Below are 26,336 nucleotides of genomic sequence, written 5' to 3'. Positions count from 1 at the left end.
CTGGCTTTGCTCTGTGCTGGCAGCTAGAGCAGCATTGCACTCATGTGACAGAAATGCTCTATTACAGAAAAAAAGGATTTTTCCTGATATTGGATGGTGCTTCTGACAGAGATTCCTGAATCCTGAGTGCCTACAAAATCCGCGCCCTGCAGGAAGAGGAAAGGGTTTGTCTTCTCTTGGGCAAGATTTACACTTGGAATGTCCATGTCTGGATCCAGGCAGTGCTGGGGCCAGGGGCTCCCTGTGAGGGGAGGTTGGGGCTGCACCATGCTGGACACACTGTTGTGTTTCTCAGGTGTTGGTGGCGTCAGGGTTTTGACCAGACTGAGACACAGCCCCTGACCCTGCAGATGGGCACCTGTGAACAAAGATGTGTGTGCTGTGCTCACCCTTGGTTTCTCTCCTAGAGCAGAGGTGGAGAGCAGGAACTACCGCAGGAAAGCTGCACTGAGAAAAATCCCCTTAGACCAGAGAGATGAAGAGTGGGAATTCAAGAAAGAAGAGCTTAAGAAAAATCCACCATGTTTTTGGGAGAAGTGTACGGCCTCCATTCCAAAGAAAAATGGGGGGAAAAGGGGGAAGCAGTAATGTGCCCTCTCTGGTGCCTCTGAGCACTTGCAATGCAGAGCAAAGGCATTGTAAGTGCTCAGAGGTGGATCTGCAGTGTGATATTTGGGTGAATGGAAGAAGCAGAAGGCTAAAAGAGTGCATCCTTAGAGATACACTGTAAACAATGACCTTAAGAGCTAGAAGTGCTTCAGTCTCTCTGTGTGTTTCAATGCATCTGATCTCAAAAATAAAAACAACTAAAGAAAATCTTTAAATATACCAATACTGTAAATCACTGCAATGTTTAGAGTTACTGCAATGGCAGTTACACATATTGCCAGGGAAAAAAATAGTCTTGATCCTACCTGAATCACAAAAGCATCTTGACTGTGGTTCTGCTTGCTCTGCTGATGTCTGTGGCCTTTGCATCTTTGCTTCTGTCACTGAGTCAACCAGGAGGCTCTACATGGACTTGCAGCCTCTGGCAATGCCTGTCTCATTTCTTGGAAGTGGGATGTACTTGCTTCTCCTGGATGAAGCTGAGAAATGAATGTTGATCTTTCACTGGACACATGGGTCCAACAGCCTGTATCTTCCATTCCTGGCCCAGCAAAAGGGAAAGCGTGCTCCTTCCTTGCTGCTTTCTGACAGCTGTGACTGCCAAGGGTATTGGAGCGCTGCCTTTTTTTTAGCATTGTCTCCAGCCATTTTTATGTTTCTGTAAATAGGAATGGTGTGCAACTGCTCCTGAGTTCTGCTTCTGCTCATCAACACTGTCCATGGCAAAAGCATTTTTAACACTTTCACTTCTCAGTCATAAAATTTGGAATGTGACCCAGAGCAGTTTTCCACACCCTGCCAGCACTGGGCAGCCATTCCCGTTGACTTCTGACATCTCTCCTGTGTCAGCTTCTCCAGGCTGGGCACATCCTGCATCTATCCCTGTGGGCTGTGCAGGGTGGCTGTGCTGATGGACACCCTGTCCCCTCCAGTGCCAGCTGAGTGGGGCTGGTGCACAGGACAGGGATTCTGCGCTGGCTGTCACTTTCTCAGGGGTTTCATGGGGATAGAAGGAGGGACCCCAGTTTGGTTCTCTGGGGCTGTGGTGTTTTGTGTGGTAATATCTGTAAGGTGCTGGATTTTCCTGCTGAGTCTGTGGTATGTGAGGTTGTGAGGTGTGGATGTTACACTAGATGTAGGGAATGAGATGGATCTCCCAGGGCTTTTTTGTGAAAGTGGTTGGGATTGTCATGTTAAAGGATGAAGTTCAGGAGCAGCAGGAGGGGGAGAAGGGATGTGTGACTGTTCCTGTCCTTTCAAGGCCTTTCACAGGGGAGATGTATCCAGAAGAGCTGCTTACAATCTGTCTCTGGACCTGAGCTGCTGGTAGAAGTGACCTGTTCAGGTTCTGTTCTGCTCTGTTCTGCATGTTTCACCTGCTGTGGTGGGTTCACCTTAGGGAGCAGCCAGATGCCCACCCAGCTCTTCCTTCAGTGTCACCCATAAATGCAGTGGAAAATAGGATGCAAAGCTCGTGGATTGCGATATACCATGAAATCACTCACCAGTTACTGTCACAGACAAAACAGACTTGATGTGGAGAAAATTAATTTAATTTATTTACCTACTGAAAGTATAGTAGGATGATGAGAAATAAACTACAACCCACTGCCTCCGCCACCCTTTCTTCTGAGGCTCAACTTCACTCCTTAATCCCCAGCTCCTCCACCTCCTGGCCCACAGCAGCATAGGGCGACGGAAAATGGAAGTGCAATCAGTCCACAGTGAGTTGCCTCCTCCACTCCTTTTTCATGCTGTTTCCCTCATCCAGAACAAAACCTGGGTGTTTCACTGAGCCAGAGTGCAGTGGGAAAAGCCAATCTCATCTCCAGGTCAGAGCAGGCCAGGAGAGCAGTCCCACAGAGCAGGCAATCCTGTCCTTGCAGGCAGTGGGGCACAGAGGACATGCAGGGCTGGAGTGGGGAGGGGGCTCTGCACCCCCTGAGCTCCCCGGGGCCGTTCCTGCCTCTCTCTTTGTGGCTCAGTGACCACCTCTGGGGAGTGACAGGGCTCAGTGTGTTCACACAGAGCTACCAGCCACTGCCAGGCAGTGATGCAGCCCATAATATATGCCACAGCACAGGGCCACAGCAGAAGGAAAGGTAAACCAAAAGAGATGATAAACTTTGCAGTTAATTTCAGTTGTTTCAATTATAAAATGCCAGAGCATTTGGTGGTCTGTTTGCAGTATTTTTATTGCCCCTTTTACAGCCAGCCCCTGTACCAGGTCTAAATTACTTTGTTACTGAGAATAGTTAAAGAATTATCTACATGAAATTATAATTGAAAATATATTGTGAAATTCAGATTAATTTAGTACATAGTATTTGATATATTCTTAATATCAGTGATGAGAACATTTCTATCATCTACAATGCGTGGAGAGTTGCACTAGAGATTAAACTACTTGTTTTCTACAATGAAATATTACCATTTTATATGGGCTCCAGATTTTATTACAGTTTCTAACTCATGCAAACCTTGCGCATTACACTTCTTTGTAAGGGAAGAATCTTTAACAGTGCCTTTTCTAATTTGGGATTGCTGAAGATCAGAATAAGGGAGTGAAGACCTGGAAAAATGTACTGAAATACTTCAATAAGAAACGTCATATGATTTCCCTTCTTTGTGACATAAACCATATTTAAGACCAAACATACAAAGTTGATGCTGTACATCACTAAGAAGGAGAAAATAGATTTCATGGCTCTGATGTGGGCATCCATGCTGAGGTCCTTCATGGAGTTTGTCTGCATCGTGCGCTTGTGTCTCCAGAGAGAAAAGAGAAGGAAAACAGCAGCAAAGATGACAACCATGAATGAAGCAGCATATTCAAAGCCGGCAAGAAAAAAAGAAGGGAAAAAATGCTTATCCATTTTGATATTTGCTGTCCCAAAATTTCCTCGTCCAGTGGAATTGCTGTTGCAGTGCGGTTTGTCAGCGATGTCATAGGCAACGATGCCGACAGCCAAGGCTAAAATCCCTGATCCCAACAAGAGCCAGGGCACAATGCTGTCAATTTTTACTTTCAGGTAGATGAAGGACTTGTTGCTGAAATTGGCAATTTTTATACAATAAAAACCACAAAGAGAAGCAGAAAACCACAAGTTGCAATGATTAAAAAAGGCTTGAAAAAATACAGCTAGTTGAAGTATGGTGGGAACATAAAGGTAATTGGGATAAATAAAGGAAAGAAATTTATATACCCATGAGAAGCACAAATAGCAAAACCTGGAGCATCCCAGCAGCAGCAAGATCTTCTCATTAGAGTTCAGGGTTTTCTTTTTCACCCAGTCAGTGCAAAGCACACAAACCAGGAAGGCATTTATCCACATGCCAGGAAATGCCTCCAGGGTGATGAAGGCCACAGTTAAGGCTCCATATGAGGTGACATTGAATTGCTGTGGAGAGTGACAAGCTTCCATGGTGTGAGCTGGGGAGCAGAGCTGTGCTGGCCAGGGGCTGTGGCAGCAGAGCCAGAGGCAGGTCAGTGGCTGCTGTTGGTGGAGTGTCAGGGATGGCAAGAGGAGCTTTATAGAGCTGCTGCTGCTGCTGCTGCTGCTAGGGGGGATTTTGGTGCTGCTGCTCTGGGCAGCAGGGCAGGTGCAGGGATGTAAATGTGCTGGGTATCCCCTTACCCGGGGCCAGTGTCACTCTTGACTATTTGAATGTTGGTTCAGGGGGGCTGTGCTGGGTGACACAAACAGCGGAGATGTTTTTCCTGTGGTGGAGACTGTTTTGATTTTGATAGTGATCCCTGTTTGATCAGTGTCAGGCTTGAGGGTCTTGGTCCTTCTATTCCTTTGTCACCTACTATGTCTGATTTATTTTTGATTGCATTTATTTTTAAATGTTATTTCTTTTGTTATGTTTTTATATTTATGATGGGCAGACTATTGCCTTGAGGGAATTTTTGATTTCCTCATAGTGCCTATTCTCTGCTTAAGGCTTTGATGTGAGTTTCCTTCTCTTTTCCTGAATGAATAGAAAACACTCTGTGGGGTTGTTGGGGCTTTTTTCCTAGTTTGTTTGTTTGCTTGCTTGCTTGCTTTTTTCTTCTTCTTTCCATATCTTTTTGAATAGAAGTTATTTCTGTTACAACCTGTGTGTAGTTGAACTATCTGTGCTGGGACTGTGCAGGACCACATCATGGCTGAATTTTGGGCTCTGCTCTGCATGGGGAATCTGGCCCCTTGAAAACAAAATAATATAAAATCAGAGTCTCAAATACCAGGTTTTCAATGCATGGAATGTGTGGATTGGATCTTTAAAACACAGGATCTGCTTTTGGTTCAAAGCCATCCCCTCCCGTGCACTTGATGAAGGGCAGAGAGTCACCAAGAATTTGTACCTGCCACCCCCTGTGGAGACTGGGTGGTCTTGGGAAAAGGAAATATTTCTGTGATTAAGATGTTACTCTGGTTTAAAAGGTTGTTTCTCTCATTTCATGAACAGGAGCGAATCTTCTTGAAGGTGATAATATGAAAAATATGCACCTGGCACAGAGTATGCAGTAAATTGTCCCTCTGAGCCGGGTGGTGAAAGAAATGAACAGTTAGATTCTGTTCTGTTGATGTTGGAATTATTTAATATTTACATGACCTGTTGTAGATTGTTAATCTTGGACACCTGCCAGACCCTCCAGCCAGCCTCTTCTTCACTCTTACTCAGCAACAGGTCAAGAGGGAAAATAGAAGATGGAAAAGCTCATGGGTTGAGATAAGGACAGGGAGATCACCCACCAGTTACTGTCATGGAGAAAACAGACTCAAATTTCAAAAAATTTCTTTAATTTATTGCTGTTTGAATATAGAGTAGGATGTTGAGGAACAAGCACAAAACTAGAGCACTGCCCCTTTCACCCTTCTTCATCACAGCTCAAAATTCACTCTTTCATTCCCAGCTTCTCCACCTCCTCCCCAACATGGTGCAGGGTGACATTGAATAGGGGTTGCAGTCAGTCTATAAAAAGTCTTCTCTTCCCTGCTAGAGTGTGGACCCCATCTGTGGTCTGCAGTCCTTCAGGATGAGATGTCTCCAATTTGGGAACTCCTCAGACTGCAATTCTTCAAGGCAAAGCCACTACCCCTAGTGTTACAAGTGATAATATTGCAAAAAACAGAGACACAGCAGAAAGAAATATATACCCAAACACAAATAAACCTGATGCTGAGTACAGTCATTTTTCAATCAGCAAGTGCCAAAGCGCTTGAGGAAGGTTTGCAGTACTCTTATTGCCCCTTTGCATCCAGCCCATGTATAAGACCTAAATGAATTTGTCATTGACAAGAATTGAACTCAAAGAAATACCAAAATGAAATAGTAGCAATAATCTAATTACTACTCATTTGACTGAAGGAATTTGAAAGATTTATTCTTAACTTTGGTGTTAAAGAAAGAGCATCTGTATCATCTACACTGCCCAGAGAGTTGCATTAGAGATAAATTGACTTGTGTCTTCTAGTGAAATACAAAGACTTTGCATAAGCTCCAGCATTTATTACAGTTCCTACCTCATGCAATCCTTGCACTTGACACAGGATAGAATCCTTATCAGTGTCTTTTCCAGCTTAGGATTGCTGAAAATCAGAATAAGGGAATGAACACCTGGAAAAGCATACAGAAATAGTAAACTAAGAAATGCCACATAATTTTCTTTCTTTGTTGAATTAATTGGTAACAGGATCAAAAATATGAAGTTAATACTATACATTATAAAAAAGGAGAGAATAGATTTCATGGCTTTGATATGGGCATCCATGCTGAAGCTGTTCATGGAATTTTTCTGCATCTTGCATTTGTGTCTCCAGAGAGAAAAGAGAAGGAGAAGGGCAGAAGAGATGACTGCTGTGAAAGATGTGATAATTCCAAAGCCATAGATAAAATATATCTGGAAAAAATTTTCATCCACTTTGCCTCTAACTTTTGAAAAATTTCCTTGCCCGGTGGAATTGCGGTTGATACTGAGCTGTGTAACAGCGATGTCATAGGCGATGATGCCGATAGCCAAGGCTGAAAGCAATGATGTCAACAAAAGCCAGGGCACAATCCTGTCTGTTTTTAGTTTCAGGTAGATGAAGAAGCTGTTCCTGAAATTGGCAATTTTTATACAATAAAAAACAGAAAGAGAGGCTGAGACCCACAAGTTGGAACAATTAAAAAAGCTTTGAAAAAATATAATTAGTTGGAATGTGGGTTGAACATGAAGGTAATTGGGATAAGTTGTTGAAAGGCAGCAATATACCCATGAGAAGCACAAATAGCAAAACCTGGAGCATCCCAGCAGCAGCAAGATCTTCTCATTAGAGTTCAAGATTTTCTTTTTCACCCAGGCAATGCAAAGCACACAAACCAGGAAGGCATTTATCCACATGCCAGGAAATGCCTCCAGGGTGATGATGGCCAAAGCCATGGCCCCATATGAAGTGACACTGGATTGCTGTGGAGAGTGACAAGCTTCCATGGTGTGATCTGGGGAGCAGAGCTGTGCTGGCCAGGGGCTGTGGCAGCAGAGCCAGAGGCAGGTCAGTGGCTGCTGTTGGTGGAGTGTCAGGGATGGCAAGAGGATCTTTATAGAGCTGCTGCTGCTGGAGGGGATTTGGTGCCGCCGTTCTGGGCAGCAGGGCAGGTGCAGGGATGTAAATGTGCTGGGTATCCCCTTACCCGGGGCCAGTGTCACTCTTGACTATTTGAATGTTGGTTCAGGGGGGCTGTGCTGGGTGACACAAACAGCGGAGATGTTTTTCCTGTGGTGGAGACTGTTTTGATTTTGATAGTGATCCCTGTTTGATCGGTGTCAGGCTTCAGGATCTGGGTTCTTCTGTCCCTTGGAAACCTCCAATAAAGAAGTCAGTTTTGGATGTGTTCATCTATTCTTTATTTTGTTATTTTTTGATATTGATGGTGGGCAGAGCATTGCCTTAAAGGAATTTTAATTTCCTGATATTCCTGTTGTCTGCCTTATGCTTTGATGTTTGTTTCCTCTCTGTTTTTGCTGATAGAAGAAAAACATAGTAGAGGATGGGGGATTTCTTTCCTTATCCTTCCTTTCTTCTTCCCATATGTTTGTGAGGTGTATGGAAGTTATTTTTATTACAACAGGAATGTGAATATTAAGTTTCTGTGCTGGGACTGATCTAGTACAGGGATATTAAATGAAAATTTTAATTAGTTAAAATGAATTGCAACACAATACCATGGTTGGGACCTGGCTTCAACTCTTTGTGGGGAATATTTCACCTTAGAAAAATAATGCTATAAAATCATAGTCTCCAATGCTGGATTTTCAATCTTGAATATATTAATCAGGTGCTTCACACACAGGTGTTTTTTGCTGGTTCAAATCCACCCCCTCCAGTATATTTTGAGAAGGGGAAGGCTTGTCCAACACTTTGTATCTCTCACCCATGTGCATATTTTGGATGCCCTTGTGCATCTGAAATGGCCCAAGACTCCTGTTTTTGTGCATCTGGTTGGACACACAGCTGTATTGGGATCTGAGTCCCGTCACACAGATAATAAATTGGTACCATCTGTGCTTTTTTAGGCAGAGCTGCTTTCCTCTCCAGAATCTCTTTCTCCCTTTATGACATGGGGAATCCCAGATGATTAGCCTTAGTTAGCTAGCTAGTTAGGTGAATGGCAGCCTAAGTTCTGGCCCATTCCGTTACAGCTGTGTATCAACTCTAATGCACGATGTTTATGTCCTTAACAACTGGAGAGGAATGCTCTGAGAAACAGTTCCCGCAGAGGGAAATTTCCCATTGCCCCTATCCCAAGTGACACCCTGGGAAAGAAGATTTTTTTTGTTGTGGAATCCCTGTATGACTTGCCTTAGATAAAGCCTGCTTTTTCCAGATCTCCAGGCTGTTTATGTACCATTTTCAATTGAGTTATGGCTGTGCTACTGCTGGCCAAGCAATGCAGCTCTGCCCCAGCAGATATTCCCAATTGCCCTGGTGATAACCCGGATGCTGAGGAGTGGCAGATTGAACCGGTATCTGTGAATCTGGCTGAGATCTCCATCCAGATAATGAGGTCAGGAAATCCTAACCTCAAGAACTTGCATGCTGATCTCCTGCACCCTTCTTGCTTTATCTCTTCTTAACAGTCCCAGCTCAGTACAAGCAGGTGGGAAATGCAGATATTTTACAAGTAAAATAATTCAGAGCATCCTCCCTTCTTGTTTTCACCTAATTTTGGCACTATTTTAAATTCACAAAAAAAAAAAAAAAAATCTATATATAAACCTGAAATGGTGCAACAGTGCATCTGTGTCAAACCTCTGGCTTTGCTCCATGATCTCAGCCAGAACAGCACTGCACTGACGGGACAAAGCTGCTGTATTAAAGAAAAAGGATTTTTCCTCATATTTGGTGGTCTTGTGGAGAGAGCTCCATAAACCCTGAGTGACTACAAAATCCAAGCCCTGCAGGAAGAGGAAAGGGCTTGTCTTCTCTTGGGCAAGATTTACACTTGGAATGTCCATGTCTGGATCCAGGCAGTGCTGGGGCTCAGGGGCTCCCTGTGAGGGGAGGTTGGGGCTGCACCATGCTGGACACACTGCTGTGTTTCTCAGGTGTTGGTGGTGTCAGGGTTTTGACCAGACTGAGACACAGCCCCTGACCCTGCAGATGGGCACCTGTGAGTACAGCTGTGTCTGTGCTGGACTGTGCTGTACAGGTGGAGAGCAGGAACTGCCACAGGAAAGTCCAGTAAGAGGAATCCCCCTTAGACCAGAGAGGTGATGAGTGGGAACTCCAAAAGGAAGGGCTTGAGAGAAACCTGCCATGTTATCTGTAGAACTGCAATACCTCTGCTCAAAAGAAAAATGGAACTAAAAGGGGGAAGCAGTAGTGTGTCGTGTCTCTTTGGTAGCCTCTGGTGGGGCCTCTCTCTTTTTTTGGTAGTGGGGTTGAGGTGGTGTTTCCCCCTCCCCTTTTCAGGCTGTGATCTGAGAAATGCTCGTTAGGCCTCGGCCTCGATGAGCAGCACCTGGGCCCAGCTCCTCTTGAGCTTATCAGAACTACTGCCTGCTCCCAGGAAATGCTGCTGCCTAATGAGATCCTGGGCTTTTTTATGAACAGCCTAAGAAATCACTTTTTTTGCCTGAGTGGCATGACATGCTGGTTCTCACACTTTCAAAGAAAGAGTGTTGAACTGAATTGCAGCCAGGATGAAACATTGTTATGACTAAAGCCCACTTTCTTGCAGCTCTATAAACAAAAATGAGGGTCCAAAATGAGACCCTTTGAGCCCTCCTAGCATGCCATGACCAGTGAGGTCTCACATAGCCAGGAATTCCCAAGTTTGCTGTACTCAGAAAATCCCAAACAACAACCAATCCAGGGCTGATCCCCCACTCCTAGAGGCTCAACCCTTGGCCTGGTGATGAGATGTGAAGACATCCAAATGAAATATTTCACTGCCTTTGAGGGAAATTTTTTACAGGTACCTTGCACTGACTCTTTCTGTCTGTGTGCTGCCCTCCTGTCTCACCACCCAGGAGGCCTCTGACAGTCACACCCCAGCACCAGAGGCTGTCACTGCAGGGACCAAAGCCCCTTCACCGTGGGCAGCTGCCCCACTCCACTCCTTCCAAAGACCACACTCAGAGCCAGACCAGGTTTCCTCCCCAGCCTGGCATTGGGTTCTGTCTCTTTAAAGAGGTCAGGCCTCTGGATCTTTAAAGATCTCAGGCCTCTGGATCTTTAAAGCACTTTAATCGTGGCACAGTGACACAGAAGCAGCTCAAGCTGGGAGCCTTTGAGGAGGTAACCCAAACAACTGGATCCCTGGGATTTTGTGTCCTTTCTGTCTATGCACATGATGACTGGAATGCCTTAAGTGTCCAGTCAGCTGGCTGGTGCCACAGCTCCCTTTGCCCTTTGCTGTGCAAGCCTTGGCACCATGCTTGGGACTCCCAGCACTGCCCCACAGCCTGCAGCTCCCTCCCATTGCATCTGCTCCCTGAGCAGTCTGCACGGAATGTGTTCCTCCACACTGGAACTATTTCACATTTGCAGGCCCTGCCATGGTGAGTTGTCCTTGGGCAGCTCTCAGAGCCCCACTCAGTCACGTTTTGAGTCTCACTCTGGAATAGGACAGGGGTGGCAGAAAAGATGGAACTTCTCATGAGTCAAGATAAAGACAGGGGAATCACTCACCAATTATTTTAACAGACAAAACAGACTTGACACAGGGAAAATCAGTTCAATTTATTGCCTCTTGAACACAGAGTAGGATGATGTAGAACATGCACAAAACTAGAACATTTTGTCGTTGGCCCCCCAATAATCTCAGGCTCAATTTAACTCGTTCAGAGATTCTCTACCACCTCCTCTCCTCAGGAGCAGAGGAGGACAGGGAATGGGGACTGTAGTCAGCACATAAAAAGTTGTCTCCTTCACTCTTCTCCTGCTCCAGCATGGCTCCCTCCCATGGCCTGCAGTCCTTCAAGTCTTCTCTTTTCCCAGAGAAGCCACAATGGACACTGATGAGATGAGCAGTGTCCAGTGTTGGGTCCATTGGAGTGCCTAAAAATGTCTTTTCCCAGCATGGGACAGCCTTGACCTCACCTGACTGAGAGCCCACAGGCCCCCAGCTGCAGCTCCTGGCCCAGGTACCCAGGTATATCTGCCTGTGGGTCACTGTGAGATGAAGCTGTGGAAACATTCCACAGTGCACCTTGCACAAAACCCACCTTCCTGGGGCTGTAACTGAGCCAGAGTGCAGTGGGAAAAGCCAATCTCATCTCCAGGTCAGAGCAGGCCAGGAGAGCAGTCCCACAGAGCAGGCAATCCTGTCCTTGCAGGCAGTGGGGCACAGAGGACATGCAGGGCTGGAGTGGGGAGGGGGCTCTGCACCCCCTGAGCTCCCCGGGGCCGTTCCTGCCTCGCTCTTTGTGGCTCAGTGACCACCTCTGGGGAGTGACAGGGCTCAGTGTGTTCACACAGAGCTACCAGCCACTGCCAGGCAGTGATACAGCTCATAATATATACCACAGCACAGGGCCACAGCAGAAGGAAAGGTAAACCAAAATTGAGATAAACCTATTCATTGCAGCCAATTCATTCTGTGAATACCAAAACATTTTGGCAGGTTGGCAGTATTGCTATTCCAATTTTTGCAGCCCGTTTGCGTTCTAGTCTTGCATATTTCTCTGTTCCATCAAGCGTATAGAAAAGTAGCAGAAAATAAAGCCCTTACTGGTCCTCAGAGATGAAAGGACCAGGGTTCAGCTCAGTTTAATTTCTGAATATGGTAAATTCAACATCTAAATCCTGTCATGTTGAATAAAAGCTCTTTCAGAGTCACAGAATCGCAACTAACGCAATTTATTTAAAAATACAACTTTGGAAATGCCACTAATAAATACACTCACTGGATTAGCTCTAAATATATTTAGGAGAAAAGAAAAAATTAAGGAATAGCAATGGGTAATTCATTAAGCTCAAGTTACCCTCCAGGTAGGCCTATGAACCAAATTTCACCAGGGTACCATCTGACACATTTGGAAGAGCAAATCATTACAAAGAGGTGTACCCTGCTTTGGGGAGGAGAGCAAAGCAATCCAGTTGTCCTGTGTGAACAGTGGGGTCATATTGTCATCCTCTGCCAGGGAGGATTTGAAATGGCAAATTGATACTTTTGGGAGAAATGCAGGTGAGGCTGCAGTCAAAATACCTTCTTGCTGCCATGGTAAATGGTGGTGGGCAGCCAGCTGCTATGGAGATGGGGGATACCCAGGGGTGTGATTGCAAAGGCTGTGAGTCTTGGGCAGGGGATGAACACTTAATTAGCATCACTCCCTCTTCCGCTGAGCTCAGGCAGAGGTAAAGGGGCTCAGCCTGATGATCCATCACCCCACCAGCAGACTCTCATGCCCACATTAATCCCTTCACCACACAGGGGCTTAGGCATCATTCCTACTATCAGGGCTAATTGACTTTGTTAAAAAATATATATCTCAAAGATGTAGCTAAATCTAAATACAGAAATAATGTATTTAGCTCACAATAATTTAGCTCAAAAGATACAAATGAAGTTTTCTTAACTTGGATGTTGAAGAGTGAATATCAGTATCATCTACATTGCCTGGAGAGCTGCAGTAGAAATTACTTGGTTACTTCAGTGAATTATCAACATTTTACATTGGCTCCAGCTTCTATCACAGTTCCTACTTCATTAAAAACTCACACTTCACACTGGCAACAATCTTCAGCAGTGCCTTTTCCAGCTTGGGATTGCTGAAAATGAGAATAAGGGAATGAACACCTGGAAATGCACACAAATATAGGTATATAAGGAGTGCCATGATATTTTCTTTCTTCGTGGCATAAATTATTGTCAAGACCAAACATACAAAGTTGATGCTGTACATCACTAAGAAGGAGAGGACAGATTTCATTGCTCTGATGTGGGCATCCACGCTAAGGTCCTTCATGGAGTTTGTCTGCATTGTGCGCTTGTGTCTCCAGAGAGAAAAGAGAAGGGAAACAGCAGCAAGGATGACTACCATGAATGAAGTAGTAAATACAAAGCCAGAGAGTAAAAAAGAAGAGAGAAGATGTTTATCCTTTCTCAAAGATACTTCCCAAAAATTTCCTTGGTAGGTGGAAGTGATGTTGTTCCTCTGGAGAGTTTCATTGAGGTCACCGATAACGATGCCAATAACCAAGGCTGAAATCTCTGAGCCCAACAAGAGCCAGGGCACCATCCTGTCAATTTTTACTTTCAGGTAGATGAAGAAGCTGTTCCTGAAATTGGCAATTTTTATGCAGTAGAAACCACAAAGACAAGCTGTGACCCACAAGTTGGAATAATTAAAAAATGCTGCTAATGATCTAACTAGTTGACGTATGGTTTGAACGTAAAGGAAATTGGGATAAATTTTTGAAAGGAAGCGGTATATCCATGTGAAGCACAAATACCAAAACCTGGAACATCCCAGCAATAGCAAGATCTTCTCATTAGAGTTCAGGGTTTTCTTTTTCACCCAGGCAATGCAAAGCACACAAATAATGAAAGAATTTATCCACATGCCTGCAAACACCTCCAGGGTGATGATGGCCAAAGCCATGACTCCATATGAAGTGACATTGGATTGCGGCGGTGGAGAGAAAGGAGCTTCCATGGTGTGAGCTGGGGAGCAGAGCTGTGCTGGCCAAGGGGCTGTGGCAGCAGAGCCAGAGGCAGGTCAGTGGCTGCTGTTGGTGGAGTGTCAGGGATGGCAAGAGGAGCTTTATAGAGCTGCTGCTGCAAGGGGGGATTTTGGTGCTGCCGCTCTGGGCAGCAGGGCAGGTGCAGGGATGTAAATGTGCTGGGTATCCCCTTACCCAGGGCCAGTGTCACTCTTGACTATTTGAATGTTGGTTCAGGGGGGCTGTGCTGGGTGTCACAAACAGAGGATATGTTTTTCCTGTGGTGGAGAGTGTTTTGATTTTGATACTGATCCCTGTTTGATCAGTGTCAGGCTTCAGGATCTTGGTTCTTCTGTACCTTTTTTGCCTATGATGATCATGCCGAGCCCTGGCTGTGCTCAGCAGGTCAGGGGGACTCAGTGTCCTTTTCAGTCTGAGAGTCTGGGTGCTGCAACGTTCAGCCCAGATGCTGGAGAAGTGGAGTTTATTTTGATGCTTCACAGGCATTGAAATCCATGCTTGTTTTTCCAATGGCATTGCCTCAAGCGTAAGTGAAGAGCCCCATAATCGGGCAGGTGATGGGAGCCAAGAAAACAAAGCTGGTACCTTTTACAAATTTATTTTGGACCAAAAGGCGGAAACAGGTAAAAATCAGGACAAGTCCCTGAGCCGGGTTCCAATCTTGTCTGCTTGGGAAAGGGAAGGCTTTCAAAGATGGCCCCATGCTGAATTTCCCCCACACTGCAGTGCCCTAATGCTTCCAAATGAATTTAGACCCTGAAAGCTGTGAGGGTTTTCCCAGGCAAAGTTGTGTTAAGCTCTGCAGGGCATGGACTGCCCATGCCCTTTGGATTAGTCCAGGACCTTTCACATTTGGCCTTGCACATCAGGACCACAGTAACCAAGGAGATCTCATCTGAGGCTGTGGTGGAAGCAGGAAAAATGAAACCCCAAGCAAGAGCTCTCTGGCTGCAGGAAATGAACCCCCAGCATTTTCTCTCTTCCAAATGATGACAGGAATGTTTTCTGTGGGATATAAGAGCCAATAGGGTGTGACATGAATATTCATATCACATGATCCTGATTGCATTGATTTGCCACCATCAAGACTTGGAATGTGACCCAGAGCAGTTTTCCATACCGTGCCAGAACTGGACAGCCATTCCCATTGACTTCTGACATCTCTCCTGTGTCAGCTTCTCCAGGCTGGGCACATCCTGCATCTGTCCCCATGGGCTGTGCAGGGTGGCTGTGCTGATGGACACCCTGTCCCCTCCAGTGCCAGCTGAGTGGGGGTGGTGTACAGGACAGGGATTCTGTGCTGGCTGTCACATTCTCAGGGGTTTTACAGAATTGGAAGAAAGGATCTGCAGCATGTTTCACTGGGGCTGTGGTGTTTTGTGTGGTAACATCTGCAAGGTGCTCGGATTTGCCTGCTGATTCTTGTGGCATGTGAGTTTGTGAGGGGTGGATGTTTCACTGCATGTAGGGAATGAGATGGATCTTCCAGCCTTTTTTGTGGCTTTCGGGTTAGAGGATGAAGGTCAGGAGCTGCAGCAGTGAAAGAGGGGACGTGTGGCTGTTCCTGTCCTTTCAAGACCTTTCACAGGGGAGATGTGTCCAGAAGAGCTGCTTTTGATCTGTCTCTGGAGCTGAGCTGGTGACAGAAATGATCAGTTCACAAGGTATTTTCTGTCTTCTTGTCAGAGCTAGTTAATGTTTCACCTGATGTGATGGGTTGGCCTTGTGCAGCTGTCACATTCCCACTCAACCGCCCCTTCACTCTTACCTACAGGTGGGCTGGGGTGGAAAATAATCCTCATGGATTGAGATAAACAGAGGGAGACCATTCAGCAGTTACTGTCATGGACAGAAGAGTCTTGAGAAGAACAAAATCAAGGTATTTATTGACGATTGGAAATAAGAAACAAATCAGAAAGATAAAGGATAAAAACAGAGAGTAAATTAGAACCTGCTGCCTCTGCCTTCCCCTTCTTCCTCGCATCAGTTTGACGCCTCTTTCCCAGGTTCTCTCCATCTTTCCCTTACATGAGTGCAGAGGGATGGGGAATGGGGGTTGCAGTCAGTTCATAAGAAGTTGTCTCCTCCACTCTTTCCTCACACTCTTTTCCTGCTCTAGCAATGGTCTCTCCGTTGGGCTGCAGTCCTTCAGCATGAGCTGATTCCAGCGTGGCCTCTGCATGGGCTGCCATCCCTCAGGATACACCCACCCCACCTACTGTGCTGTGGAGTTCTCTGGGTCTGCAGGTGCCTCTCCTTTCCACCACAGACCTCCATGGGCTGCAGGGCACAGCTGCCTCAGCATGGTCCTATTCACAGGCTGCAGGGGAATTCTTTCTCCAGCACATGGAGCAACCTATCCCCTCCCTTCCTTGGCCCTGTTCTTCAGGACTGTTTCTCACAATATTCCTCGGCCCTCACTGCTGGGATATGTTCCATCCATAACTGGACTTCAATGCGCAGATGGCCTCAATTGTTTCAGGATACAGTCCTGGAAAACAAAATGGAATCTCCTTGGGGCATGTGTCATGAACTTGTTATGGAAATGTAAATTCAACTCCAAATGTTTCCTAGCCCCAGAAGGTGGATTAGCATGTTATAAAGTGACATTAATTATTTGTGTGCTTGTTTCTGGGCAGTTGCAGTTTAAGGGGAGATGGGTAGCTTGGTGAGGCAGCCTGCTAGAATGTGTAGTCTTTGGAAAAAAGTGATACTGCAGTGGCTGAGAGGTCGCTCTGGCCTAAATGGTTTTATCTCTCAGATCAGAAGCAGGAAGGAAGCTTTTCGAACGTGAGATGACAAACACACACCTGGCACTGGGCGTGAGGTAAAAGGACCCTCTGAGTATGTGCTGGTAAAAGAAATGACCAGTTCAGGTTCTGCTCTGTTCATGTTGGTGTGAAGGAAACTTTCCTGTCTCACCACCCAGGAGGCCTCTGACAGTCACACCCCAGCACCAGAGGCTGTCACTGCAGGGACCAAAGCCCCTTCACCGTGGGCAGCTGCCCCACTCCACTCCCTCCACAGACCACACTCAGAGCCAGACCAGGTTTCCTCCCCAGCTTGGCACTGGGTTTCCCAAAGTAGAATCTCAGGCCTCTGGATCTTTAAAGCACTTTAATCATGGCACAGTGACACAGAAGCAGCTCAAGCTGGGAGCCTTTGAGGAGGTAACCCAAACAACTGGATCCCTGGGATTTTGTGTCCTTTCTGTCTATGCACATGATGACTGGAGTGTCTTAAGTGTCCAGTCAGCTGGCTGGTGCCACAGCTCCCTTTGCCCTTTGCTGTGCAAGCCTTGGCACCATGCTTGGGACTCCCAGCACTGCCCCACAGCCTGCAGCTCCCTCCCATTGCATCTACTCCCTGAGCAGTCTGCACGGAATGTGTTCCTCCACACTGGAACTATTTCACATTTGCAGGCCCTGCCATGGTGAGTTGTCCTTGGGCAGCTCTCAGAGCCCCACTCAGTCACGTTTTGAGTCTCACTCTGGAATAGGACAGGGGTGGCAGAAAAGATGGAACTTCTCATGAGTCAAGATAAAGACAGGGGAATCACTCACCAATTATTTTAACAGACAAAACAGACTTGACACAGGGAAAATCAGTTCAATTTATTGCCTCTTGAACACAGAGTAGGATGATGTAGAACATGCACAAAACTAGAACATTTTGTCGTTGGCCCCCCAATAATCTCAGGCTCAATTTAACTCGTTCAGAGATTCTCTACCACCTCCTCTCCTCAGGAGCAGAGGAGGACAGGGAATGGGGACTGTAGTCAGCACATAAAAAGTTGTCTCCTTCACTCTTCTCCTGCTCCAGCATGGCTCCCTCCCATGGCCTGCAGTCCTTCAAGTCTTCTCTTTTCCCAGAGGAGCCACAATGGACACTGATGAGATGAGCAGTGTCCAGTGTTGGGTCCATTGGAGTGCCTAAAAATGTCTTTTCCCAGCATGGGACAGCCTTGACCTCACCTGACTGAGAGCCCACAGGCGCCCAGCTGCAGCTCCTGGCCCAGGTACCCAGGTATATCTGCCTGTGGGTCACTGTGAGATGAAGCTGTGGCATCATTCCACAGTGCACCTTGCACAAAACCCACCTTCCTGGGGCTGTAACTGAGCCAGAGTGCAGTGGAAAAAGCCAATCTCATCTCCAGGTCAGAGCAGGCCAGGAGAGCAGTCTCACAGAGCAGGCAATCCTGTCCTTGCAGGCAGTGGGGCACAGAGGACATGCAGGGCTTAAGTGGGGAGGGGGCTCTGCACCCCCTGAGCTCCCCGGGGCCATTCCTGCCTCGCTCTTTGTGGCTCAGTGACCACTTCTGGGGAATGACAGGGGTCAGCATGTTCACACAGACCCATCAGCCACTGCTATTGAAATAAATCCCAATATATGTTCGGATGGGGCTTGCCCGGGCTTGTGTAGCCATTGCTGCTCGGCTGGAAGGCGGCAGTGCGGTGGCTTCACCTCAGTGACACCTCTGGCTAAGCTGGATGCTGCAGCTGGCATGGAGACAAGTTCAAACACGCACAAGCCCCGGTTTACCTTCTGTGCAGATGCTTCAAGGCGAGGTGAAGGAAGGAGTGGATTCTGCCAGAGTTTCGATCCAGAGTTTATTCAGATGGCAAGCTTCTGCATCCCATAACAACTACTAACAGAATCATTGAACCGCGTGTCTCCTGGGTCTTTTAACCCCCGGGAGACAGGGAGGGGAGGGGTAAGGAACCCACCAACCAGGTACAGAGTGGGCATGTCTCATGTACAAGGGACACCTGGGTGGGCCAATGGATCCCCAGGGTTGCAGGACATCTTTTGAACTCTGCCAATCAACTCAATGCCCCACTGGAATGCCAGGATTGACAGACAGCACCCATCAGGGGTCAGGGTGGGGAGAGGGGGAAGTGATTGACACCTGGGAAAGGACAGGATACCTGAGACAAACTATGGCATCACACTGCTACCCACTGCCAGGCAGTGATACAGCCCATAATATATACCACAGCACAGGGCCGCAGCAGAAGGAAAGGTAAACCAAAATTGAGATAAAGCTGTTGTTTCATTGAGTCATTTCCATCAGAGAAAATCAAAATGTTTGAGGCAGGTTTGAAGCATGACTGTTGTCCTGTTATATCCAGCGACTGTACAAGGTATAAATTACTTTCCTACTGACAATAATTTAATTCCAAGAGCAGTTTTAATTAATTGCAAATAGAAATTAATTTACTTGCTGCTAATATTAGTTTAAGGACTTTGAAATGTATATTCTTAACATCTTGGCTGAACTTCTCTACAATCTATACTGCCTGGAAAATTGCAATGAAAGTTAATTAAACTTGTTTTCTCTAAAGATATTTTGCATGAGCTCCAGCATTTCTAACAGTTTCTACCTCATGCAAAGCTTGCACTTCACACAGGAGACAATCCTAAGCAGTGTCTTTTCCAGCTTGGGATTGCTGAAAATGAGAATAAGGGAATGAACACCTGGATAAGCATGCTGAATTAGGTTACCAAGATATATTACAATAAAGTGATTTTGGTACTCCATTGAATAAATTAGAGTCAAGATCAAAAATATAAAGTTGATGCTGTACATCACTAAGAAGGTAAGAATAGATTTCATGGCTCTGATGTGGGCATCCACGCTGAGGTCCTTCATGGAGTTTGTCTGCATTGTGCGCTTGTGTCTCCAGAGAGAAAAGAGAAGGAAAACAGCAGCAAAGATGACTACCATGAATGAAGTGGTAGATAAAAAACCAGTGAGAAAATAAAGAGGGAAAAAATGTTCCTCTATTCCAATAGTTGCTTTCCAAAGTCCTTCTTGGCAGGAGAAATTGAGGCTTTTACAGACAGCTTTATCAATATTGTCGTAGGCAAGAATTCCAAAAATCAGGGAGAAAATCACTGACCCCAACAAGAGCCAGGGCACCATCCTGTCAATTTTTACTTTCAGGTAAATAAAGAACCTGTTCCTGAAATTGGCAATTTTTATACAATAAAAAACACAAAGACAGGCAGAAACCCACATGTTGGAAAAATTACAAAAGCTGTAAGAACCTTGAAGTAGTTGAAATATGGGATGAACCAGAAGGAAATAGGGAAAAATATCTGAGACAAAGACATATATCCATGAGAAGCACAAATACCAAAACCTGGAACATCCCAGCAGCAGCAAGATCTTTTCACTGGAGTTCAGGGTTTTCTTTTTCACCCAGGCAATGCAAAGCACACAAATAATGAAAGAATTTATCCACAAGCCTGCAAACACCTCCAGGGTGATGATGGCCAAAGCCATGACTCCATATGAAGTGACATTGGATCGCTGTGAAGAGAGAGAAGCTTCCATGGTGTGAGCTGGGGAGCAGAGCTGTGCTGGCCAAGGGGGCTGTGGCAGCAGAGCCAGAGGCAGGTCAGTGGCTGCTGTTGGTGGAGTGTCAGATATGGCAAGAGGAGCTTTATAGAGCTGCTGATGCTGCTGGGGGGGATTTTGTGCTGCTGCTATGAGCAGCAGGGCAGGTGCAGGGATGTAAATGTGCTGGGTATCCCCTTACCCGGGGCCAGTGTTACTCTTGACTATTTGAATGTTGGTTCAGGGGGACTGTGCTGGGTGTCACAAACAGAGGATATGTTTTTTCTGCAGTAGGGAGTGTTTTGATTTTGATACTGATCCCTGTTTGATCAGTGTCAGGCTTCAGGATCTGGGTTCTTCTGTCCCTTTTTTGCCTATGATGATCATGCAGAGCCCTGGCTGTGCCCAGCAGGTCAGGGGACTCAGTGTCCTTTTCAGTCAGAGAGTCTGGGTGCTGCAACGTTCAGCCCAGATGCTGGAGAAGTGAAGTTTATTTTGATGCTTCACAGGCATTGAAATCCATGCTTGTTTTTCTAATGGCATTGCCTCAAGCTTAAGTGAAGAGCACCATGGTGGGGCAGGTGATAGGAGACACAGGGAGTAAAGCTGCATTTTTACACATGTTTAATTTGAGGCATAAGGAGGGAAAGGGTAAAAAATCAGGAAAAGTCCCTGTACCATGTTTCCAATCTCATTTGAAAGGGAAGGCTTTCAAAGATGGCCCCATGCTGAGTTTCCCCCACACTGCAGTGCCCTAATGCTTCCAAATAATTTAGACCCTGAAAGCTGTGAGGTATTTCCCAGGCAAGTTGTGTTAATCTCTGTAGGGCATGGACTGCCCATGCCCTTTGGGTTAGTCCAGGACCTTTCACATTTGGCCTTGCACATCAGGACCACAGTAACCAAGACGATCTCATCTGAGGCTGTGGTGGAAGCAGGAAAAATGAAACCCCAAGCAAGAGCTCTCTGGCTGCAGGAAATGAACCCCCAGCATTTTCTCTCTTCCAAATGATGACAGGAATGTTTTCTGTGGGATATATTGCCAGCAGGGTGTGACATGAATATTCATATCACATGCTACTGATTGCATTGATTGGCCACCATCAAGACTTGGAATGTGACCCAGAGCAGTTTTTCATACTGTGCCAGCACTGGGCAGCCATTCCTATTGACTTCTGACATCTCTCCTGTGTCAGCTTCTCCAGGCTGGGCACATCCTGCATCTGTCCCCATGGGCTGTGCAGGGTGGCTGTGCTGATGGACACCCTGTGCCTTCCAGTGCCAGCTGAGTGGGGGTGGTGTACAGGACAGAGACTCTGTGCTGGCTGTCACATTCTCAGGGGTTTCATGGGGATGGAAGAAGGGATCTGTGTGACATTGTTCACAAGTGTCCCAGGATGAGGGAAGAGACGAGAAAGTTGACTCCATGTTCAGAAGGCTTGGTTTATTATTTTATGATATGTATTATGTTAAAACTATACTAAAAGTATAGAAGAAAGGATTTCATCAGAAGGCTTAGCTGAGAATAAAAAAATAATGAATAACAAAGGTTTGTATCTGACCGAGACAGTCTGGACACATGGACTATGATTGGCTATTAATTAGAAACAACCAGATGAGACCAATCACAGATCCATCTGTTGCATTCCACAGCAGCAGATAAGAATTGTTTACAGTTTGTTCCTGAGGCCTCTCAGAAACTCAGGAGGAAAAAATCCTAAGGAAAGGATTTTTCGTAAATCATGTTGGTGACAGAACTGCAGCGTGTTTCACTGGGGCTGTGGTGTTTTGTGTGGTACCATCTGCAAGGTGCTGGTTTTGCCTCCTGCGCTTGTGGCACGTGAGATTTTGAGGGTTGGATGTTTCACAGCATGTAAGGAATGAGATGCATCTCCCAGGGCTTTCCTGTGAAAGTGGTGAGGATTGTCAGATAAAGGGATAAAGTCCATGAGCAGCAGCAGAGGACGAATGGATGTGTGGCTGTTCCTGTCCTTTCAAGGCCTTTCACAGCGGAGATGTGTCCTGCAGGACGTCCTGCTTACGACCTGCATCTGAACTTGAGCTGCTGGTAGAAAATGACTAGTCCTAATTAAGTTTGTATATTCTGGCACTATTTCATGTTTCACCTGCTGTGATGGGTTGAACTCAGGGAGAAGCCAGAACTCCACTAAGCTCTTCCTTCTCTCTCACCCATAGGAAGGGCAGGAGTGAAAACAGGATGAAAAACTCAGGGTTTGAAATAATGGCAGAGAGATCACTCATCAGTTACTGTTGTGCACCAAATGCATTTGACATGAGGAAAATGAATTAAGTTTATTTAAATGGAGAAAGTAGAGCAGGATAATGGGAAAGGAATAGAAAACTAATGGTACTGCCTCCACCCCCTTTTCATCTGAGGCTCAACTTCTCTCCTTCATCCCCAGCTCCTCCACGTCCTCCCCCACAGCAGCACAGGGGCAAGTCAAGCAGGGGCTGCAGTCAGCTCTTAACAAGTTGTCTCTTCCACTCCTGACTCCTCAAGCTGTTTCCGTGATTGAGAGCAAAGCCTGTTAGCTGGGTGTTTCCCTGAGCCAGAGTGCAGTGGGAAAAGCCAATCTCATCTCCAGGTCAGAGCAGGCCAGGAGAGCAGTCCCACAGAGCAGGCAATCCTGTCCTTGCAGGCAGTGGGGCACAGAGGACATGCAGAGCTGGAGTGGGGAGGGGGCTCTGCACCCCCTGAGCTCCCCAGGACCGTTCCTGCCTCGCTCTTTGTGGCTCAGTGACCACCTCTGGGGAGTGACAGGGCTCAGTGTGTTCACACAGAGCTACCAGCCACTGCCAGGCAGTGATGCAGCTCATAATATATGCCACAGCACAGGGCCACAGCAGAAGGAAAGGCAAACCAAAATTGAGATAAACCTATTCATTGGAGCCAATTCATTCTGTGAATACCAAAACATTTGTGGCAGGTTGGCAGTATTGTTATTCCATTTTTTGCAGCCCGTTTGCGTTCTAGTCTTGCATATTTCTCTGTTCCATAAAGAGTATAGAAATGTGGCAGAAAAAAAAAGACCTTGCTGGTCCTTAGAGATAAAAGAACTGGGGTGCAGCTCAGATGAATTTCTGATATTGGTAAATTCAACATCTAAGTTATGTCATGTTCAAGAAGAACTCTTTCCGAGTCACAGAATCACAACTAAGGCATTTTATTGTAGAAATACAGCTTTGGAATTGCCAGTACTAAATACACTCACTGGATTAGCTCTAAAAATATTTAGGAAAAAAGAAGAAAATAAGGAAGAGCAATGGATAATTCATTAAGCTCAAGTTACCCTCCAGGTAGGCCTATGAACCAAATTTCACCAGGGTACCATCTGACCCAGTCAGAAGAGCAAATCATTACAGAGATGTTCCCTGCTTTGGGGAGGAGAGCAAAGCAATCCAGTTGTCCTGTGTGCACAGTGGGGTCATATTGTCATCCTCTGCCAGGGAGGATTTGAAATGGCAAATCGATACTTTTGGGAGAAATGCAGGTGAGGCTGCAGTCAAAATACCTTCTTGCTGCCATGGTAAATGGTGGTGGGCAGCCAGCTGCTATGGAGATGGGGGATACCCAGGGGTGTGATTGCAAAGGCTGTGAGTCTTGGGCAGGGGATGAACACTTAATTAGCATCACTCCCTCTTCTGCTGAGCTCAGGCAGAGGTAAAGGGGCTCAGCCTGATGATCCATCACCCCACCAGAAGACTCTCATGCCCACATTAATCCCTTCACCACACAGGGGCTTAGGCATCATTCCTACCATTAGGGCTAAATGACTTTGTTAAAAAAAAATATCTCAAAGATGTAGCTAAATCTAAATACAGAAATAATGTATTTAGCTCACAATAATTTCGCTCAAAAGATACAAATGAAGTTTTCTTAACTTGGATGTTCAAGAGTGAACATCAGTATCATCTACATTGCCTGGAGAGCTGCATCAGAAATTAAATTACTTGTTTTCTACAGTAAAACATCAGCAATTTGCATCCAGCTTCTATCACAGTTCCTACTTCATTAAAAACTCACACTTCACACTGGCAACAATCTTCAGCAGTGCCTTTTCCAGTTTGGGATTGCTGAAAATGAGAATGAGGGAATGAACACCTGGAAATGCGCACAGATATAGGTATATAAGGAGTGCCATAATATTTTCTTTCTTCGTGGCATAAATTATTGTCAAGACCAAACATACAAAGTTGATGCTGTACATCACTAAGAAGGAGAGGACAGATTTCATGGCTCTGATGTGGGCATCCACGCTAAGGTCCTTCATGGAGTTTGTCTGCATCGTGCGCTTGTGTCTCCAGAGAGAAAAGAGAAGGGAAACAGCAGCAAGGATGACTACCATGAATGAAGTAGTAAATACAAGGCCAGCAAGGAAATAGGAAGAGAAAAAATGTTTATCATTTCTGATAGTTACTTCCCAAAAATTTTCTTGGCAGGTGGAAGTGATGTTGTTCCTCTGCAGAGTTTCATTGAGGACATTGATAATGACGCTGATAGCCAAGGCTAAAATCCCTGATCCCAACAAGAGCCAGGGCACCATCCTGTCAATTTTTACTTTCAGGTAGATGAAGAAGCTGTTCCTGAAATTGGCAATTTTTATGCAGTAAAAACCACAAAGACAGGCTGAGACCCACAAGTTGGAATAATTAAAAAATGTTGAAAAAGATGCAAGGAGTTGTAATATGGTTTGAACATGGAGGAAATTGGGATAAATTTTTGAAATGAAGTGGTATACCCATGCGAAGCATAAAAAGGGAATCCTGGAGCATCCCAGTAGCAGCAAAATCTTCTCATTAGAGTTCAGGGTTTTCTTTTTCACCCAGGCAATGCAAAGAACACAAATAATGAAAGCATTTATCCACAAGCCTGCAAACACCTCCAGGGTGATGATGGCCACAGTTATGGCTCCATATGAAGTGACATTGAATTGCTGTGAGGAGTGACAAGCTTCCATGGTGAGAGCTGGGGAGCAGAGCTGTGCTGGCCAAGGGGCTGTGGCAGCAGAGCCTGAGGCAGGTCAGTGGCTGCTGCTGGTGGAGAGTCAGGGATGGCAAGAGGAGCTTTATAGAGCTGCTGCTGCTGCTGCTGCTGCTAGGGGGGATTTTGCTGCCGCCGCTCTGGGCAGCAGGGCAGGTGCAGGGATGTAAATGTGCTGGGTATCCCCTTACCCGGGGCCAGTGTCACTCTTGACTATTTGAATGTTGGTTCAGGGGGACTGTGCTGGGTGTCACAAACAGCAGAGATGTTTTTCCTGTGGTGGAGAGTGTTTTGATTTTGAGAGTGTTCCCTGTTTGATCAGTGTCTGGCTTCAGGATCTGGGCTCTTCTGTCCTGTTTCTAACTATGATGACCACTCAGAATGGGGTTTGCACTGAGCAAAGCACAGCCCAGGCAGTGAGATGAGTGATCAAGTCAGGGAATCCTATTCTGAAAAACATTCATAGTGATCTGCTCTGTCCTTTGTGTCTTTTCTCTTCCTACCAGTCAGATCTCAATACAGGTCAAGGTGATATGTAGATATTTTCTACGTAAAGTAGTTCAGGGCATTATCTTTGCTGCCCTCTGATTTTAGACACTATTTTAAGTTTGGAATTATACAGGACTAAAATAAATAGTAAATTGCTTTTAAAATCAAATGGATCTGTCCTGTATCTTGTTTTACTGGCCTTGAGCTCCATGTTGACAGTTTTTCAGATTTCATTATACCATGCAGTAAAATTTGCCACTGATACCTGAACAATGCCCTGAATGTCTAAAAGTCTGCTTGTTTTTCTCAGCACTATCAGTTTATCTAATAAAAGATTCTCTTTCTATGACCTTTGCCAAAATTACTTCAGTTGGGGAATTTTGCTAACCACCTTCTGCTCTTTCATCCAATCAGGTATTTATATATGTGCTCCTATTTTTACTGTACACTTATTCATTATTTCTGTCTAGAATTATAGGCATTTATAATACTTTAAAAGCAGAGCACCTACTGTTGTTATCCTCTGCTGTGTATTTCAGATCTGAATGCTGGAGCTGTTGACCTGTAGGCATTTGACAAGTTCAATCTTGTGTTGATTTCAAGCCCTCACAATTTAAACAGACTTACCTAAAAATTGGGAAGATTCATGGGTAATTTTTTTATTAAAAATTTCATTGGTGCCATTTGATATAACAGTTTTTCCAGCTCAGGAGACTTTTTTTTTTTTTGG

At 45.6% G+C, this 26,336-nt stretch overlaps 5 protein-coding genes across 5 annotated transcripts; all 5 read right to left on the bottom strand.

Annotated features, from left to right (window-relative positions):
- Nucleotides 1-3,074: 3,074 nt before the first annotated feature.
- Nucleotides 3,075-4,034, bottom strand: LOC132325562 (taste receptor type 2 member 7-like). The gene has a single exon (XM_059843017.1). It carries the CDS (start codon nucleotides 4,032-4,034, stop codon nucleotides 3,075-3,077), a length of 960 nt encoding a protein of 319 aa, XP_059699000.1.
- A 2,084-nt stretch (nucleotides 4,035-6,118) lies between these two features.
- On the bottom strand, nucleotides 6,119-7,072 carry LOC132325561 (taste receptor type 2 member 9-like). Its single transcript, XM_059843016.1, has one exon. The coding sequence runs from the start codon at nucleotides 7,070-7,072 to the stop codon at nucleotides 6,119-6,121; it is 954 nt and encodes a 317-aa protein (XP_059698999.1).
- Nucleotides 7,073-12,787: 5,715 nt separating this feature from the next.
- On the bottom strand, nucleotides 12,788-13,744 carry LOC132325869 (taste receptor type 2 member 9-like). The gene has a single exon (XM_059843421.1). It carries the CDS (start codon nucleotides 13,742-13,744, stop codon nucleotides 12,788-12,790), a length of 957 nt encoding a protein of 318 aa, XP_059699404.1.
- A 5,319-nt stretch (nucleotides 13,745-19,063) lies between these two features.
- LOC132325868 (taste receptor type 2 member 9-like) lies at nucleotides 19,064-20,112 on the bottom strand. Its single transcript, XM_059843420.1, has one exon. It carries the CDS (start codon nucleotides 20,110-20,112, stop codon nucleotides 19,153-19,155), a length of 960 nt encoding a protein of 319 aa, XP_059699403.1. The 3' UTR covers nucleotides 19,064-19,152.
- Nucleotides 20,113-24,140: 4,028 nt separating this feature from the next.
- Nucleotides 24,141-25,094, bottom strand: LOC132325867 (taste receptor type 2 member 9-like). Its single transcript, XM_059843419.1, has one exon. It carries the CDS (start codon nucleotides 25,092-25,094, stop codon nucleotides 24,141-24,143), a length of 954 nt encoding a protein of 317 aa, XP_059699402.1.
- Nucleotides 25,095-26,336: the final 1,242 nt, after the last annotated feature.

This window comes from Haemorhous mexicanus, chromosome 3 (genome assembly GCF_027477595.1).
Source record: "Haemorhous mexicanus isolate bHaeMex1 chromosome 3, bHaeMex1.pri, whole genome shotgun sequence".
Lineage (NCBI taxonomy): Eukaryota > Metazoa > Chordata > Aves > Passeriformes > Fringillidae > Haemorhous > Haemorhous mexicanus.
This window is presented reverse-complemented; position numbering and strand designations above follow the sequence as displayed.